General features: G+C 39.7%; 1 protein-coding gene across 5 annotated transcripts in view; it reads left to right on the top strand.

The window, feature by feature from the left end:
• Positions 1-16,642, top strand: part of LOC119657763 (blood vessel epicardial substance) — a 372,124-nt gene that overhangs the window by 330,499 nt on the left and 24,983 nt on the right. For all 5 annotated transcript variants that reach the window (XR_005250169.1, XM_038064831.1, XM_038064829.1 and 2 more), the window contains exons 4-5: positions 1,534-1,636; positions 10,236-10,385. Coding sequence is in view for 4 of the 5 variants with exons in the window: in XM_038064831.1 (XP_037920759.1) it covers positions 1,534-1,636; positions 10,236-10,385 (253 nt within the window). In the remaining variant the exon portion in view is untranslated. The remainder of the gene's footprint in view (positions 1-1,533; positions 1,637-10,235; positions 10,386-16,642) is intronic.

The raw sequence follows: 16,642 nt of genomic DNA, 5'->3' as shown, positions 1-16,642 counted from the left end.
CTATGATTTTGCCAGGATTGTGTTCCCTCGTTAACTTAGTACAAGCAAATGGTGTCGGTAAGTATCCTAGTTTATCTTTAACATAGTTCAGAATGTCATACGAGGAAGTAGAATAATGCATAAAGGTGAATCAGGTGTGGTCGTAACAGTAGGATAATATGTTGCCAACTTATCCTTTGAAGACTGCTGCATCGGTGGTGTGGAGCAATTTGGAACGTGATTTAAGTCAGGGGCTGTTGAGGCATCGCTGTTTAATGTCACTGGCAGATCTAATATGTGGATATTAGTAGCGGCATCAGTAGGTGATCGAGGGGAAGCTCGATGATCACTTAATGCAGTAGAAGGTGCTTGGTGACAACCAAACCCTCAGATATGATGTTTTGACGCACGGCGCTTTGGGTGTTATAGAGGGTGGGTCGCGCACTTTGGGTACAGCACCAGTTTCATAGGGATCATGCTCGGTTGGGGGATGGGAACAATGCTCTAGTAATTGATTCGTCGTGGCCGTATTGAACGGAAGAAACGGCAGTTGGAAGATTTGCATTCGGTACTATACTGAATGACGAATCAACTACGCGGCAGATATTGCAGCAATATATAACATTACCTAGGAATTCCGCGCGAATATCCAAAAATGATGGAGGAATACCCAAGCCATATGATTTTTTATATAATCCAATCTGACAGCTTTATGAGAAGATGTAGACTGGGGTTTTTGCCAGTTTTTTCCATTTAATGTTTCTATATGCGCTTGAAACCTATTGCACTCGATGCTTTCTAGTTGAGAGCTGCAATTTTGACACAATTTGTGACGCACTTAACTTATTTTGAAACCTCTTTTAGGAGGTATAAATAATAATCCTGAGAAAGTAGTTTTACCGAAATATTTATGAAACACAAAGAATTGAATAGAGCTCACCGACAAGACGCTTAAAATGACACTGCGGCTAAGCAAATAATGTATATAATACATAATACAGAATTAGGAATATAATTGTGCTATTTCACTCACCATATGAAAGGCAGGCTTCAAAACATAATGGTACATAAATAAAATTTGGAGTTCCGGCTTTTTATCGTTTCTTTTTTGAAAATATCTGTGTGCGACCAAGCACATTTCGCACACTGTATTAACGTGACGACTCCTAACTTTGTTAATTACTCGGTACTAGGTGAGTTTAGTCTAATTTAGTCTAATCTAGAGCATATAATGACATGCAATCAAAGATAAAGAGCACTAAATTATCACTCGGTCCAATAAACGACTGTTCATGGTAGTCATATGATATGATCCCTGTAAAATGTAAATTGAATGAGCGATGGAAAGTAATCGTAAGCAGGAACATATCAATGAATAAAATTCAAGTACAATTGGGAAACTTTTTACTCAATTTCCTTTTCAGCATCAAAGACTATTATATGTGCTTTTATTGAATCTGTGGTAGCTTATAAACAGATAAGATATTTATTTGCTCTTCAAATAAGCTTTATTTGAAATTCCAGTTCTAATTCCTGTACGTTTGTATCTTACAGATTAGTCGTTTCACAAAACCAACGAGCATTACATATAGTATTTCCACATCAGTTCCTAGATTCGCCAGAATGGTTCGGAGTCTCAACAGATGACTATTTTCAGGTAAGGAAATTTAGCGAGTAGAATTTCTAGGCGAAATAAATAGAAGTCGATTCCTGCAATGAGCACTGACATCTATTTACTACTATTGTTACACAGGGCTCGGTTAACTTCCAAATTTGTCCTGCACGCCCGCCTTTAAAACAAATTGAACGCATTTTCCAAATATATTGATGAAAGGGTCTATTGTCCGAACACTTTCAATTCATATAATTTTCCAAAAGTAATTCAAAAGAGATAGTAACAAGTTGGAAACTGGAAGCTAGGTGCTTCATGTATGAAAGGTTTTGTGTATTTCTCTTACGAAAAAATTTGAGTGGACATTTGAGAATATCCACTTTTGCATGATATTAACACTGAAAGTCATGAATTTCCACAGAAGTGACAAATTTGACCTATTATAACTTTGTTAATAATAGTGCGATTTCCACCAAATTTGATAGGATGATGCTCTATGTTATAGCTTATATTGCTGCATCAATATTCTAGGATGAACTTGAGGCGGTTTTGCATTCGCTAAAAATTGTAGATTATTAACTTTATTTGATCAGATATCAGTATGGAGTGTAGGAGGCACCATAGAGTGGTAGCTTCATGATTTTTTCCAGATTTTTTTGTTGGTTGATCACATTCGATCTTCCGCACTCCCCACCTTTCCAACAATTGTTAAAACGCTTCGGAAAGTACTAATCGAGACCTTTCATTTAATATCCTGCATGATTATATTTGGTGAAAAAAAATTTACACTCCCTTTTGCATGTATGGGGATACCCCTTAAATTCGGCGTGGAATAATCTAGCTTCCCGTATACGTGAGCGTTCACAGTTCCCATCTTTCCCCCAAATTTGGTGTCAATCGCTATAACCGTTTCCGAGCAAAATGCATGTAACGGAGAGATAGACAGGCAGATAGATAAACAATAAACCGATTTTAATAACGGTTTGTTTTACACAAAATCTTCGAAACGGAATAATCGCCTCATCGTCTTCACGATACTGTACTTGACGAATCTTCGATGTTCTTCGAAAGAAATGAAATTAACGGGTTATTTAGGGAAAGAACATTCCAAATGCTGGTTTGAACATTGAAGTCGTTGTTAGACAAACAAAAGGCGGGCCGACAGTAGCTTGATACGCTGGATGGTGATTTCAAAGTCTCGCGACTGTATCCACATCAAAGCCTGACAAACAAGATTTGTGCGTTAGCAGCTTGCGATTCTCGATTCTTTTTATGTTTCAGAAGCGGCTACAATTTCTTGGAGGTGGATTGATCTTTCGACTAGTACCTTTTACTTTTGCAAGGATTTATGATTGGATTCCGGAATGTGTGAACGTCCCTCGACGACGGTAACGATGTCCCTCAGAATGGGGCTTTCGGAGGAAATTCTTCCTCTTGCGCAACTGTGCTGTTATACATTGCTAGCCCTGCCAGAAAAAAATATGAGCCTAATTTTGGATCGCGATCGGTAGTAGATTCAAATCTTTTCGATGAATAAAACAAAAGAAGCGCTCATATCGGCCTCGAGCAAGATCATCACTTGATAGCCACTGGCTTCATTTTCATATGCGCCCGTATCTACAAGCAGAGGTGGGGAGCCTCGCACTCCTTACTTCTGCGCGGTCTGCTCACGGAATTTGGCTGTCATTCAGTAATGAAAAACTATCTTGTGGACAGCTCGTCTGAAAATAGGACGTCAGCAAAAGTCTCCTTTTCTTCGGTGCAACTGCAGTTGTCGGCCACATGTCGAAGGGGTCAGATAAGATCTGACTGCCATAAATAATAATAATTTCAATACCGTATATCGCATCACGACGTTAGTGGAGGAAGCATTTCACCACGGATCGGAACACTGAGTCGTGTTCAAAAATGATATCTGTCGCAAGTCGTTTGTCGGTCGTGTTTCAATAAAATTGCAACTTACAATTGCATTTACTTTAAAGAAATGGGAAATTAAATCTTTCCGATGGAGTGGAAATTAACATAATTGCTGTGATCTGGGAGAATTGCTTCTATCTTAAGCGTGATAGTTGTTTTCTCCTTTTAGTTGTTAACATCCTCACTTTACCTTCTCTTTATTGATTAAGATGCCGTCAAAATTATATACACACGTCAAAATCTTAAGAAATGGAGGGTAGCTACACATTTGGGTCGCAGTTGTTGCCGGGCACCGATCGAAGGTGGTGACAAACGGGATGCAACGGTGATTTGCACCTATTATCCGAAGAACGACAAGCCACTGTCCATATTAAGATTCGAAAACTTCAGTGGGAAAGTCATTTAGAGCGCATAGACGACAGAAGAATTCCCAGCCCTACCCAGAGGCAAGGAGGAAAGTTAACGACTACCAAGAAACTCCCGAAATAGATGGGAGGACTTTATCGTTAACACAAACTACACGCTGCTTGGTCTCCGAAATTAGAGAAGGCAGACTCTCGGCAAAGATTCCGGAGGTCAAGGACTGATATCGGATTCTAGCGCCATATAAGGAGAACAACAACACTCATTTATTCCGTTTTATCTTATCTGGAAAATATGCAAGTATTTTCACTAGTATTTTGATGCAATAACTTCCAATAAAGAAATAAAGGCAATCGTCAATGCCTTTATCTTTACCGTATGTCCAAAAAATTGAATTTCGAACATACTGAAATTGAAATTTTGTATTATATGTTATAGCTTTTAAAGACAAATTTATGCAAACTATTTGGAGCGTTTTGTTGGTATTCTACTTCACTTATTGATTTTGACACTTATTGATTTTGACAATGATAAAATAGCTTCATTCGCTGATAATAATCTCGGGAAGAAATAGTATCTTGTTTAAAGGCGTAAAAAGGTATCCAAAAAAGTCTGCGTAGATTTGAAACAATCTATTCATTTAACTGAAACCCAGTAGATTTGCTTATCAGAATAAGTACTTTAATATAATAGCTGGTTACATAAATGACTTCCTTAAGTCTACTTTGCATTGAATGAAGCTTGGTGGTTTCTTCGGCCGTTATACTATTCCAATCATCCAATACAACATTTTTTAGAACTTCTTTGCTTATAAATCGAATGTTTGCTAATTTTTCTTTCAAGTAAGTGCCACAACTGTTCAATTGGATATAGATTGAGGGGGTTTGCGAAGCTGCATTCGGACATTGTAGCGCAAACAAAGCTTATTGTCAGCAGTATGCTTGGGGTCATTATCTTCCGTAATGTAAATGGCATTCCCTAGTCCTAATTCCTCAGAGCTTTGTTTAACATTGCTTTGGAAGATATTCAGATATCCATGCTTATTAATCGTCGACTCTATGAAATCTAGTCGTCCCACTCCGCTGTCTGTCATACACCTCCAAACCATCATACCACCGCCACCATGTTTTACAGTGGAAATCAAATTTCAAACATTTAACGCTGCGTTCATTTTTCTCCACACTAATTTGTGTCCTTTTATACCAAATAGACAAGACTATCTTTCATCTAAAAAAAGGACACCTTTCCAGAATTCTTTTGGCATGTTGACATAAGCAAATTCCATTCTTTTCAGGCGATTTTTAACTGAAATGAATGGTTCTTGCGTGCTACTTGACCAAGGTAATTGCATTTCCTCAAAATTATACGAAGTGTTCCATCGCATATTGTTTTGTTGCATTTCTCTTTTATTTCTTGAACAAGAGGAAATGGTGTTGAATGAGGATTCCCTTTGGCAGAGATTAAAATACTTGTTCGTTCACGTATTGTAAGTTTATGTGGACGTCCTGATCGACGACGTGAAGTAAAGAAACCGACTGATTTGTGGTTATCAACTCTTTACCCCAACTCTTTACACCATGGCATGGGTTTTTCCAATTAAATTCACGATCTCACGGAAACATTATTTTTTTGTCCCAAATTTAAGATCAGCTTACGTGTCCGGATAGCTGAGTGGTTAGAGCACAAGGCTGTCGTACGGAAGGTCGCGGTTCAAATCTCACTAGTGGCAGTGGGCTTTGTATCGTGATTTGACGTCGGATACCAGAAGACGCAGCTGTGAATGAGTGTAACTGAATCAAATCGGGGTAATAACCTCGGGCGAGCGCGATACTGACCACATTGCCTCCTACAGGGTTCTGTGATCCTGTAGTGTACCGTTACGGTCTTGAATGAAGCGCTCTAACACACTTCAAGGTCCTGATCCAATATGGATTGTTGCGCCAACGATTATTATTATTATTACGCTCACTAACATTTATTTCATTTTCCATGAACAGCCATAATTAAGGGTACTTTTTAATTCAGACAAAATCAATAAAGTGCGGGCATACCTGGACTTATCACACTTCGACTTATATCATTTTGGACTTATAACACTGGAAAAATTACGAAGCATGCTACGAGTTAACACGTTTTTGCTTTGACTTATCACACAATTTTTAGCACTATGTGCATACAAATTTTTAATTTTACACACTTTCATTGGCGGAGTTCGTCCGTTTAGATAAAAGTGGATTGAAGCCATCTGCATAATATGTTCAAGTTAAAATATTTCTTCTAATTACTGGCGTCGTTTGAACATATGTATTGAATATAGCTCTGAATGTTCACACAAGTGGTCGGTGTTTTCGATTATTAGAAGTATTTGAGAGGTGTGAATGTGTTTTATTGATTCCTTGTTTTCTGGATCCTTAGTTACGTATTAACATATTTGTTGAAAGGGAAGAACTTGGTGCATGTGAACAAACTTCGACGATTGTGAACACAAGGACCCATCTGAACAAATTATTTTGGTTGGTTTGCAAGTTTACATGAAAACGGAAGGACATTAGAAGATTATTCTTAGATAAACTTTAAGAGCGAGTTAGGTAATTGCATTTTCAGATAACGCTGCATTAGGATCCGTTACATGTAAGCAATCTGTTCAAGTAAAGCCTGAAAGGATCGGACATTGCAAATATTGAAATCCATCCAACTATGTACATAATTATCTGACACATAAATAAAAAAGCCCCGTTTGTTTTAATTCAATCTTGATAGTAGAACTTGAAACTAAAGGACGCCTAATACGATATTGGCTTGATTTCGAGTAAGAAATTGACGACTAAAACTTGGTAAGAAACGTTCTTTTTAAACGGACCTTAAACTCTAAGCGACAAAATTTTTTTAACAGAAAAAGGATCAAAAACCCACATAGCTCCTCTAAAGAGAAGAGGCAGAGGCAGAGGCAAGTTATTGATTTAAAAACAAAAATGGAAATAATTAAACGTTTGGACGAAGGAGAGAGAACCGCGCAAATTGCTGTTTCCTTAGGATTGAATGCATGTGCTATCAGACAGATAAAAAAGAATGCGGAAAAAATTCGCGAGTATATTAAGGCGGGCATTCCTTCATCAGGAAGTACCATAATAAAAAACACCGATCCTTTGTATTAGAGAAGACGGAAAAATTGCTGTATGCCTGGATTCTCGACATGAACCTGAGAAACATATCAATTTCAACTGCAGTCATCCACGAAAAGACGAAGGGTTTGTTCAATATCATCAGAAGTGGAAACGAAACCTTCGAATTTAATGCAAGTCGAGGATGGTTCGGCAAGTTCTAATCAAGATTTGGTCTGCATAATTTAAAATTGACTGGAGAAGTGACTAGTGCTGATTATGAAGAAGCGGAAAAATTTCCCGACATGATTAAAAGTATTATTGATGAAGGCGGTTACAGCCAGAGACGAGTTTTTAATGTCGTTGATACAGGACTTTGCTGGAAACGTTTATCATTACGTACATTCATTTCCAAGGAAGAAGTGCCTTTTCTAAGGGCCAATCTGACCAAATAATGCATTCAATAATGTGTAACATTCCCTTTACCCTCATATTTTTCCTACCTCTTTAGTTTTCTCAATTATCCTTCCTTATTTCACAATTTCCATCCCTTCCTTCATTTTAAAACAGTGCTTAACCATTCAACCACTGGTCCGTTTTCCTTAAAATTCATAGTCGATCAATTAATCCACATGCACGGTCGAAAAGTTTTTAAATTTTCAGGTTTAACTCGGAAGGACCCACGCATCGGCAAGAACACAGAATTTTTGTAAAAATGATACGTGAGAGATCGGAGCGCTCAAAAGACCGCCCACACTCCCGAGTCTGGCTAGCACAGAGGCGTTCAAGGACGTGTCGACGGAGTACTTCGATAGAGCTTCAATATTGGCAGGCGGACTTTCACGGTCAGTTTCTCCATATTTTTGTTTAGGTTTTTGGGATAACTCTTTCCTCCTGGTCGTCTGCAGCCACTTACGATAGTCTTGGGACCATCGTAGTTTAGATTAATCATTGCACCTTATCGAATATGTAAGGTAAATGTATTTACAAATTGTTTTCATTCTGATTATATATTATTTATTCTATTGCAAGTGTTACGACTACGCCTGTTTGCAATGTTTCCCTGGCATCTTTTTGAGTAATAGCAGAAAAAATATAAACATGCATCTCATCTCAAGCGATAGCAGTCATCGTACAATTACTTCACCTGTATCGCAGGGAGCCCCTGTAAGTTATCTGAATCTGAAAGGGAAGAAAGAGTGATATTGAGCGCAATACAAAAAAACCCAAGACCAAGTGGTGTAAAACTAAAAGAAGAACTATTACAAAATTGTAATATAGAGGCTAGTGGTGGGCGCCGCAAAGAACTCTAAACAAATATGGGTATTCTTCTAGGATAGCTAGGAAAAAACCTTTCATCAGTGGAACTAACAAGTTTAAAAGAAAAGAATTTTGCTTTGCCACACAAAGCCAATGACATATCGTTGTGTTCACAGATGAAAGTCAAAATAAAATATTTGATCATGATGGCCCCGAATATACATTCAAATGGGGGGTGTACATTTTTCTTCATTAAATATAGTCATGAAAGGTCTCGGTTAGACGCGGCCACTGTATGGTGCCTAGGCTCCGAAATACCCTCCATACCGATAACTGTTCAAATAAAGTTAATAATAGTACATTACTATAATTTTTAGTAATTGGCAGGAAAACACCAACCAATGTAGGCTACATCATAGAGCATGATCCTACCAAAGTTGGTCAAAATCGCACTATTACTAATAAAGTTATAATAGGTGAAACTGTCGCTTCTGTGCAAATTCAAGACTTTGAATGTCAATATCACTTGAAACTGGATATCTGCATAAAACGTCTAGCTTCCGGTTTCCCGACTGGCTTCGGCTCGTATAGCGTCGCTGCCCCTTTCGTGCCCAGCTCGTCCGCTACCTCATTGTCTTCGAACCCAATGTGGCCCGGGACCCAGAGTAGCCAGGCCTTATTCAACGAGCCGAGGGTATTCAGTCTCTCTAGGCATTCCCATACCAGTTTGAAATCTACCTGGTAAAACCTAAGTGCCATAATAGGCGCTTAGCGGTCGTTTTCTGCCCACTGTAGTTCCTTTCGTGAATGAAGGAGGCACATTTGTCTATGGCGTATATTGCTGCTTTAAATATGCAAAAGGAGGTGTACATTTTTTTTCCATCAAATATAGTCACGTGGGGTATCCTGGTATCCTGGGGGTGCCTTAGTTTTGACATTTGCTGAAAAGGTGAGGCATGCGGGGATTGAAAGTGATCATTCTCAGAAACTACCCAACCGAAAAATCTGAAAAAAATCAGGACGCTGCCACTATATGGTGCCTGGGCTCCCAAATACCCTACATACCGATATCTGTTCAAATAAAGTTAATAATAGTATATTACTATAATTTTTAGTAATTGGCAGCAAAACCCCCCTTAAGTTCATCCTAGCATCACGAAATTTTGTAGTGATAGAGGCTATAATATAGAGCATGATCCTACCAAGATTAGTGAAAATTGCACTATTACTAACAAAGTTATAATACGTCAAAGTTGTTGCTTCTTGCAAATTCAAAACTATGAACGTCAATTTCACCCGAAAGTGCTACGTACTAAAAAATACACAAAACCTTTCGTACCTGAAGCGTCCGGCTTCCGGTTTCTCGACTTGTTTTGTAACTTTATTCATTTTTTCAGAAACTGTAAGGAAGTGTAGATGAATACAAAGTTTAAGTTTTCTGTTTGTTATGTTTCTCTTTTTGTACAGTTTATTTGGAGTTAATTCAAATAAATGCAGTTTATAACCTTTTAAAATGCCCTACAATGTATATGTCGCCTAGTGTACTTGTAAGGTGTACGCAGACTTTTTTGGTATGTGTATGATAACAACTCAAGCTTTTGTTTTGTTTATCAGTTATTAACCTTTTTTGATAATTTCGGGAACAAAACATAAAACATTCTACAACACGGGAAAGATTCCCGTGTCAGATGTAGATTTGACGATATGAGACCTATTGAATTACAAAGCCTGGACAATACAGAACACAGTGGTGCATTTCGTTTAGTTTGCATTTTTTCCACCACATCACTGAACCACCAACAATTAATTCATTCTCAAGATAAATATCTGTTCAGGTTTATTCCTCCAACAAGCGCGCTTTATTTTTGTAAATGGCAAACCCTGTTTGAAAATGTGCGTTGCAGGTTGGAAAAATCTCGTTATCCTGTTTGCCGCTACTTACTTCAAATATCCTTCTTTCTTGTCCCAGAATAAACAGTTCATGTTCTTCTTTCTTTTTCAAGGTGTCAATAATGGCGATGGAGGAGTCACGTGTTCTGATTTGGCATCGAGACAAACTGAAACTTTCGATAATGGCTGAACCATTTTTGCAGGCTGTATTCGATCATATTTTAGGCAGAGATGTTGTTAAAAAATTGATGCAGGTCACGCAGGTGAGTACATTGCTATTTTGAAAGTCAATTAGTTGTGGTTGGATATGGGGAAAAAATTGAAGCAGCTACACGACGTTCAATTTGGGATCCCTTCCTTGATGCGTGTAAATATATTCAATTTAGGTATTGTATACATTTGTCATCCTGATTCAGTTGGGAATTAATGGAGTCGACATATATGCCGGCAATAAATATTTATGATGAATTTTGCCAAATTTTGAAATTTATAATAAGAAATGACTTACATAGTTTCCCAAATTGAAGGCATGTGTTTTTCTGCTAAATATTCGGTACAACCACTGTTTTTATGTGTGTTGGGAATATTTTGAAAGGGAACGATTTATGGTGCTCCCGACTTAATATAGAATATAATACAACGTAGAATGTAACATGTTCGAAATTAATTTGATGAGGTAAACTCGTGGTTGTCTCGAGGTATTAACATTTGACAACTACAGTGCCCGACAGTGATATTTTCGTGCCATTTGGCGTCAAGAAAAATCAAAGTTGACATTTTCCTTTTATTTAGGGGAGGGGAGTAATATAATAGTTCTTCATCTGATTACATGTGAACTGAAATTTTACTCTCAAAACACGAATTAAGGACAAATTGTCCAACCAATTTGTTGGAAGAAACTTACGGACGGTTTGTGTTTTACTCTACTCAAATTGTACAGAAAACACAGATATACACAACTTCTTTAATTTTCGTTGATTAAGAAAAGTAAGTAGTAGCTCATTTTAAAGATTTAAATTTTATTTTTTTTTTCCTTAAAGTTTCATACAAAATGAAATCCTAGACACAAAAAGGATTTATCTATTGTTGCATGTTCAATTTAAGGGATATGATAAGATTTTATCATTGTGAGTTTTAACTGTAGCTCCCAATGTCATTAAAAAGGTACAATCAAAAGAGATTTAACGGCGAACGTTTGATTGTCGGGCACTGTATCTAAGATATATCTGGTGTTATCGTCATCGAGTTGTTTATATTCACGATTGAAGATACGTTTTTAGATTTTATATCCTGCTTTGGAACAATTTTAGAAATCTAATTTGATTTTATGAAATTCTTAATGTAAATATAATAATAATGTTACGTTATTTGCTTTACGTAGACTCGGGTCACTGGATTACGTAGCACTAAACAAAAACCCGTTCTATAAATAAATATTAGCGTTTATTTTAAATTAAATTATACTGCACACTGCACAATTAATTATAGAACAATTCCTTCAATTGCTATTCAAGGCGTATTTATAACCGACGCGTTCTATTCTAATTCGAGAACTAGACTTACTCCATGGGGGGGGGGGGAGGGCCTCTGGCTCTTTTATACCCCGCGAATGATTCCAGAAAGGCATGGAAACACTTTACCAGAAAACTACTTTGCGGTTCTGACAAGATCTGGCATTATATTCATCTCTTAATAATTACCCTAACTAAATATTCACCCTACTGTTATATTGGTGTCCTGGCTAATTGTCATTCCTACGATTTACATTGACGGCACACATAATTCGCCCAAAGTTATTTTCGCCACACTGCCCCCCGCCTAAACTGATTCATCCCGAACAATAATTATCGCTATTTGCCTGGTGTTGCGATTCGTGCCTGTCCATTATCGGCCGGCTTTTATCCACTTCGCCTAATTTAGTTGACAGCGTCATTAAATTCCTTAATTTCCCAACGAAGTCCTTCCAATTTCGATTGCGACTTTCGTTGATCTCCCGTCTTGAGGTGTAAACCCTGGAACAATACTATTTAGTCCCCGAAGTAGCTGCGCCTTGATAACGGCCTTGCTTCAATTATAAATCCAGTTTGAAGATAGTTCCAAGTTCTTTCGTCTTCGTATCTTTGACATTTTTGCAAACTCATGTTGATCACTTAATCTTACGTAATCTCCTCCGACCCTAAACATGTGGCCCAATTGAATAGTCGTTGGTCCTTCGCTATAGATCCGGTGGTATACAAATGCTCACTGCTTACTTCTTCATATGCTCCAAAGTAATGCAACTTACCCTCCTAACGCAACAATGAACATTTGTACGGCTCTACGACCTTCATTTTCTCAAACACATGCAGAAAAATTCTGTCGTTGGCCACATAAACCTTAGCTATCCAAATTTTAACCATTAATTTACCCAGTTTCGTTTTTGGTTCTGCTCCTCCGAACTAATTGTTTCCTTTACTTGTCATACTTGTTCGAAAGGCACTTAAATGATAAACACTACTGGATCGCCCTACGATATTCATTCGTGTATCGTCCTTACTTTTCAATTTTGCCGATCTTCTTCTATGTCTTCGCTTTCTTCATAGTAATTATCCCAAAACTGTTGCCTTTTTCGTGTTTTATTCATCCATTCCATTTCCCTTCCGTTTCCTGCAACGTTTCTTATAATTCCGTGTTACGTACTTCAGTCATGGCACTAAAAATGCGCAAAGGTGTTATGCTCACCAATTTCACAACTTGGTGAACTATCGCTTTCAAGTTGTTATGCGAGTTGTACACTGTTGCTAGATTCCTTGCTGTCCAACATGCTTGTTATTACCTCTTTCCAGAAAGGTCTCAAGTTCCTATCAATCGCTTCTCGCCTCTTCACACTTAACGTCTGCCAACTTATCACCTTTATGTTTATCCTGCCCACAAATTTCTTCCTGGTGTGTCGTACCTTCTTGTATGGCTCCTCTTGCCATTTTACACCTTCACTTATGACCTCTTCCTCATGGTCTACTGTTTCTTGTTAGTTATGCTCCTGCTCTCTAGTCACTTCCTGCCTGATCACTTCCTGCGATTTTCGATGGTATTCTCATGCAACTTGGCAGCTTCCTCCTGGCATTTTTCAGCTTCTCGGATGCTCTGCTGCATCACCTCTGTAAAATTACTGGCGTTCTTAGGCCGCACTAGTTCCTTCTGTCTATTCACTTCTTGATTCATTAGCTTTTCATCTTGCTACTCTTTCATTCTTTCTTGTCTCTCCATAGTCAGCCTGAGACCATCCTCCACGCACTCTGAACCTTCCGTTTGCTGCTCTGCTACTTCTAGAGTGCCATTTTCTTCTACAGTCACTTCCAACTTTCTCGTAAATTCGTTTATCTTTTCGTTTTTTTTTTGAACTCTTTTCCAACGAGACGTTGGACTAGTAGCGTGATACATTTTGCCCACATCCGAAATGAGGATATCCGCGACGGTTATGGGGTTGCACCAATCCTGGAAAAATTGCGAGAGAGGCGTCTTCTATGGTATAGTCACGCAATTCGTGCTAACGGGAATTCACTTGCCTAGATTGGTCTGAACATCGAAGTCGATGGTAAACGACCAAAAGGCAGGCCGAAACAACGGTGGCTTGATACCCTGGATGGGAATTTAAAAGCCTTGAGATTGTACCCAGATCAGGCATTCGATAGAGCCAAATGGCGAAGCCGATCACGACGAGCCGACCCCACTTGTGAACGGGACATAGGCTGAAGAAAAAGACGAAGAAAGAAGAGGAACTCTTTTCCAACTGTTTAAGGTTGGATGGCTGCTGGATAACACAATCTTCAGCTAAAATAAAACAAGCGAGTTGAAGAAGCTTACAATCTGTTGTGGAGAGATGATCAATCTCGGAGGGCAGTATACAGCAGAATTAGTAACTGCATATAGTCTTTAGTAAAGTGTTCCATGACATAATGCTTTACATAATTTTTAATGAGGATTTCTGAACCACTATGACATCAGGGTGCTTAGTATCGTAGAATTTGTAGCTAGGTATCATAAAATCATTGTTGACAAGGAATACTTGTAACTCTATTTTATGTTGGCTAGTACCATTCGGATTCAATTTCACAACATCAGCATAAGACATGGTCCACTGGATTTGTTCGGAGCGCTGAAAACAGTGTTTGGGTTTAGATCACCTTTTGAGGGACTTCTTTAACTCACTTCATCGTACACCGAACATTCCCTGTAATTAAAAATGCGTTTTTTTCCCGGATTTACCACATTTTTTTGTCTATGGGCATTTCACTGTGGGCTGGAGTTCGCTGCATATGACGCTAATGGCAAACATTGGGGGTCCTACGTCTAGTAGGCGACGTCTCCTGATGAGTTCAACGCAGTCTGTTCTGCTCTACGGCGCAGAGGTATGGGCTAACGCTCTTAAAAAGGAGGTATATCGTAAACGCCTCGCGCAAGTACAGAGACAGGGAGCTTTACGGGTGGTGTCTGCGTACCGCACTGTCTCTGAACCGGCCGTGATGGTGATCGCAAGAGTGATCCCCGTTACCCTTCTTGCTAGGGAGCGTCAGGCCATATACAAGCGCAAGGGAGATGAGCCAAGGGAGGTGGTTGCTCGCGAAGAACGGCAACACACTCTAGACGAGTGGCAGCTCTCTTGGCAAAATGAAACTAGAGGCAGATGGACTGCGCGGCTCATCGGCAACTCAGACGCGTGGCTGACTCGGAAGCATGGTGAGGCTGACTATTTCCTTATCCAATTTTTAAGTGGGCATGGAGGTTTTCAGTCTTACCGGCACAAGATTGGAAAGGTGCGTTCTCCGGATTGTGTGTTTTGCAATGGAGTTGTGGACGACGCCCACCACATTTTTTTTTCTTGTGGAAGGTGGGATGGGGTTCGTCAGCAGCTCTATTTAAACACAGGGGATTTATCTCCAGACAACATTGTCGAAGAGATGCTGAGGACTGCTGACAGGTGGAACCGTGTTGCCCATTACGTTCGGGCCCTTCCCATTGCTAAGAAGATAGAGCTCGACTGGTGGAGGAGCCGGATGGCAGGGGGCTCCTTGAACTGACAGTTCCCTTCCTCCTCTCCCCTCCCGTTGGTGAAAGGAATTCCCTGATTTGAAGGCTCCGCAAGGCGGGGACTAGTCCGAAGTAATGTGACAAACGGTTCCAGGCTAGCTCTCTGACGATGGGGAGGTGTTTAGTTGGTAGTCCGACGACGTACCGAATCGGGAGTCCAACACTGTGTGCGTAAATGCATTCACGTACCCTACCCCCTGTAGAGGCGCCTGCTTTATTAGGTTGATCTAACCACACTTCTATGAAGGTCTGTTCATGCAAAGTTTTTGCAGACCATCTAGAAATCTTTCTCGGTTTCGGGCATGATGGGTCTTTGCCCTGTGGCTGGGTACATATCTCAAAGAAGATCGCCTGGTGATCGCTGTGGGTGTAGCGTTTGGTGATGCACCAGGACATACCACGTGCCAACGGAGGGGTGACAAAAGTCAGGTCTACTACCGAACCTGACCCACTTTTCTGCAAGATGTTTACAGCAAATTCGTTAGCCAAAGCTATGTCCATCCGCGCGAAAGCTGCTATTAAACTGCGCCCCCTAGCATTTGATTCTCTGCTACCCCACTCTAGGGTCCAAGCATTGAAATCACCAGCAATCACCTTTGGACTTCGTCTCCTTCCGTCCAGTCGAATCTGTGACCCATATGCCACCGTGACAGTTTCTATATGGTTCACTGATGATGTCACTTTCCATCTCAGATTCGAACGTGGTTTGCTCAAGTAAATCCTGAGCGACCCTGCAATGATTCAGGTTTATTTGAATTAACCTCACTTTTTCATTGCAATGAGCGCCTTGGTAAATTCCGGACATTTACCACTTCCGGCAATATGCCGGTTATCCTGTCCCTGTTTTACTTCGCACAGTAGGCATTTGGGGTCCCTATTGCACTCTCTGGCAATATGGCCTTTCCCCCCACACCTTCTGCATCGATCGGTTCGATGAATGCTGCGGGTGCATGCCTTCGCGAAGTGCCCAAACATGAGGCATTTAAAGCACCTCTGTCCGCCTGTCTGTCTGTCACATCCGATTTATTCGGAAACGGCTAGACCGGTTGTCACGAAAATTGGTGAAAGCGTGTGATCTGCTATTCCCTTTACATACAGCAGTGGCGCTATTTTGTGTTAAGTTTAAGGGGGGGGGGGGGGGGCTCCCCATACATGTGAATGGAGGCTGCAAAATTTTTTTTCATAAAATGTGGCCATGTGGGGTATGAAATGAAAGGACTCAATTAGTACTTTTTGAAACTGGTTCCATATTTAATATTGGGTGAAATATAGGGGAGTGAGGGCCCAAAATATGACCCCCAAAAAGTGTTACATGTCTCGTTCTCAGAACCTATCCAACCGAAAAATCTGAAAAAAATCACAGTGGTGCATCTCCATCTAGGCATGTATTCATCCGGCTCTGATATATGCACAAATAAAGTTAACAATAGTATATTTCCGCATTTTAGAAGTT

The sequence above is a fragment of the Hermetia illucens genome, chromosome 5 (genome assembly GCF_905115235.1).
Source record: "Hermetia illucens chromosome 5, iHerIll2.2.curated.20191125, whole genome shotgun sequence".
In the NCBI taxonomy this organism is placed as follows: Eukaryota; Metazoa; Arthropoda; class Insecta; order Diptera; family Stratiomyidae; genus Hermetia; species Hermetia illucens.
Note: the sequence above shows the minus strand (reverse complement) of the source record. Positions and strands in the feature narration are given on the sequence as shown.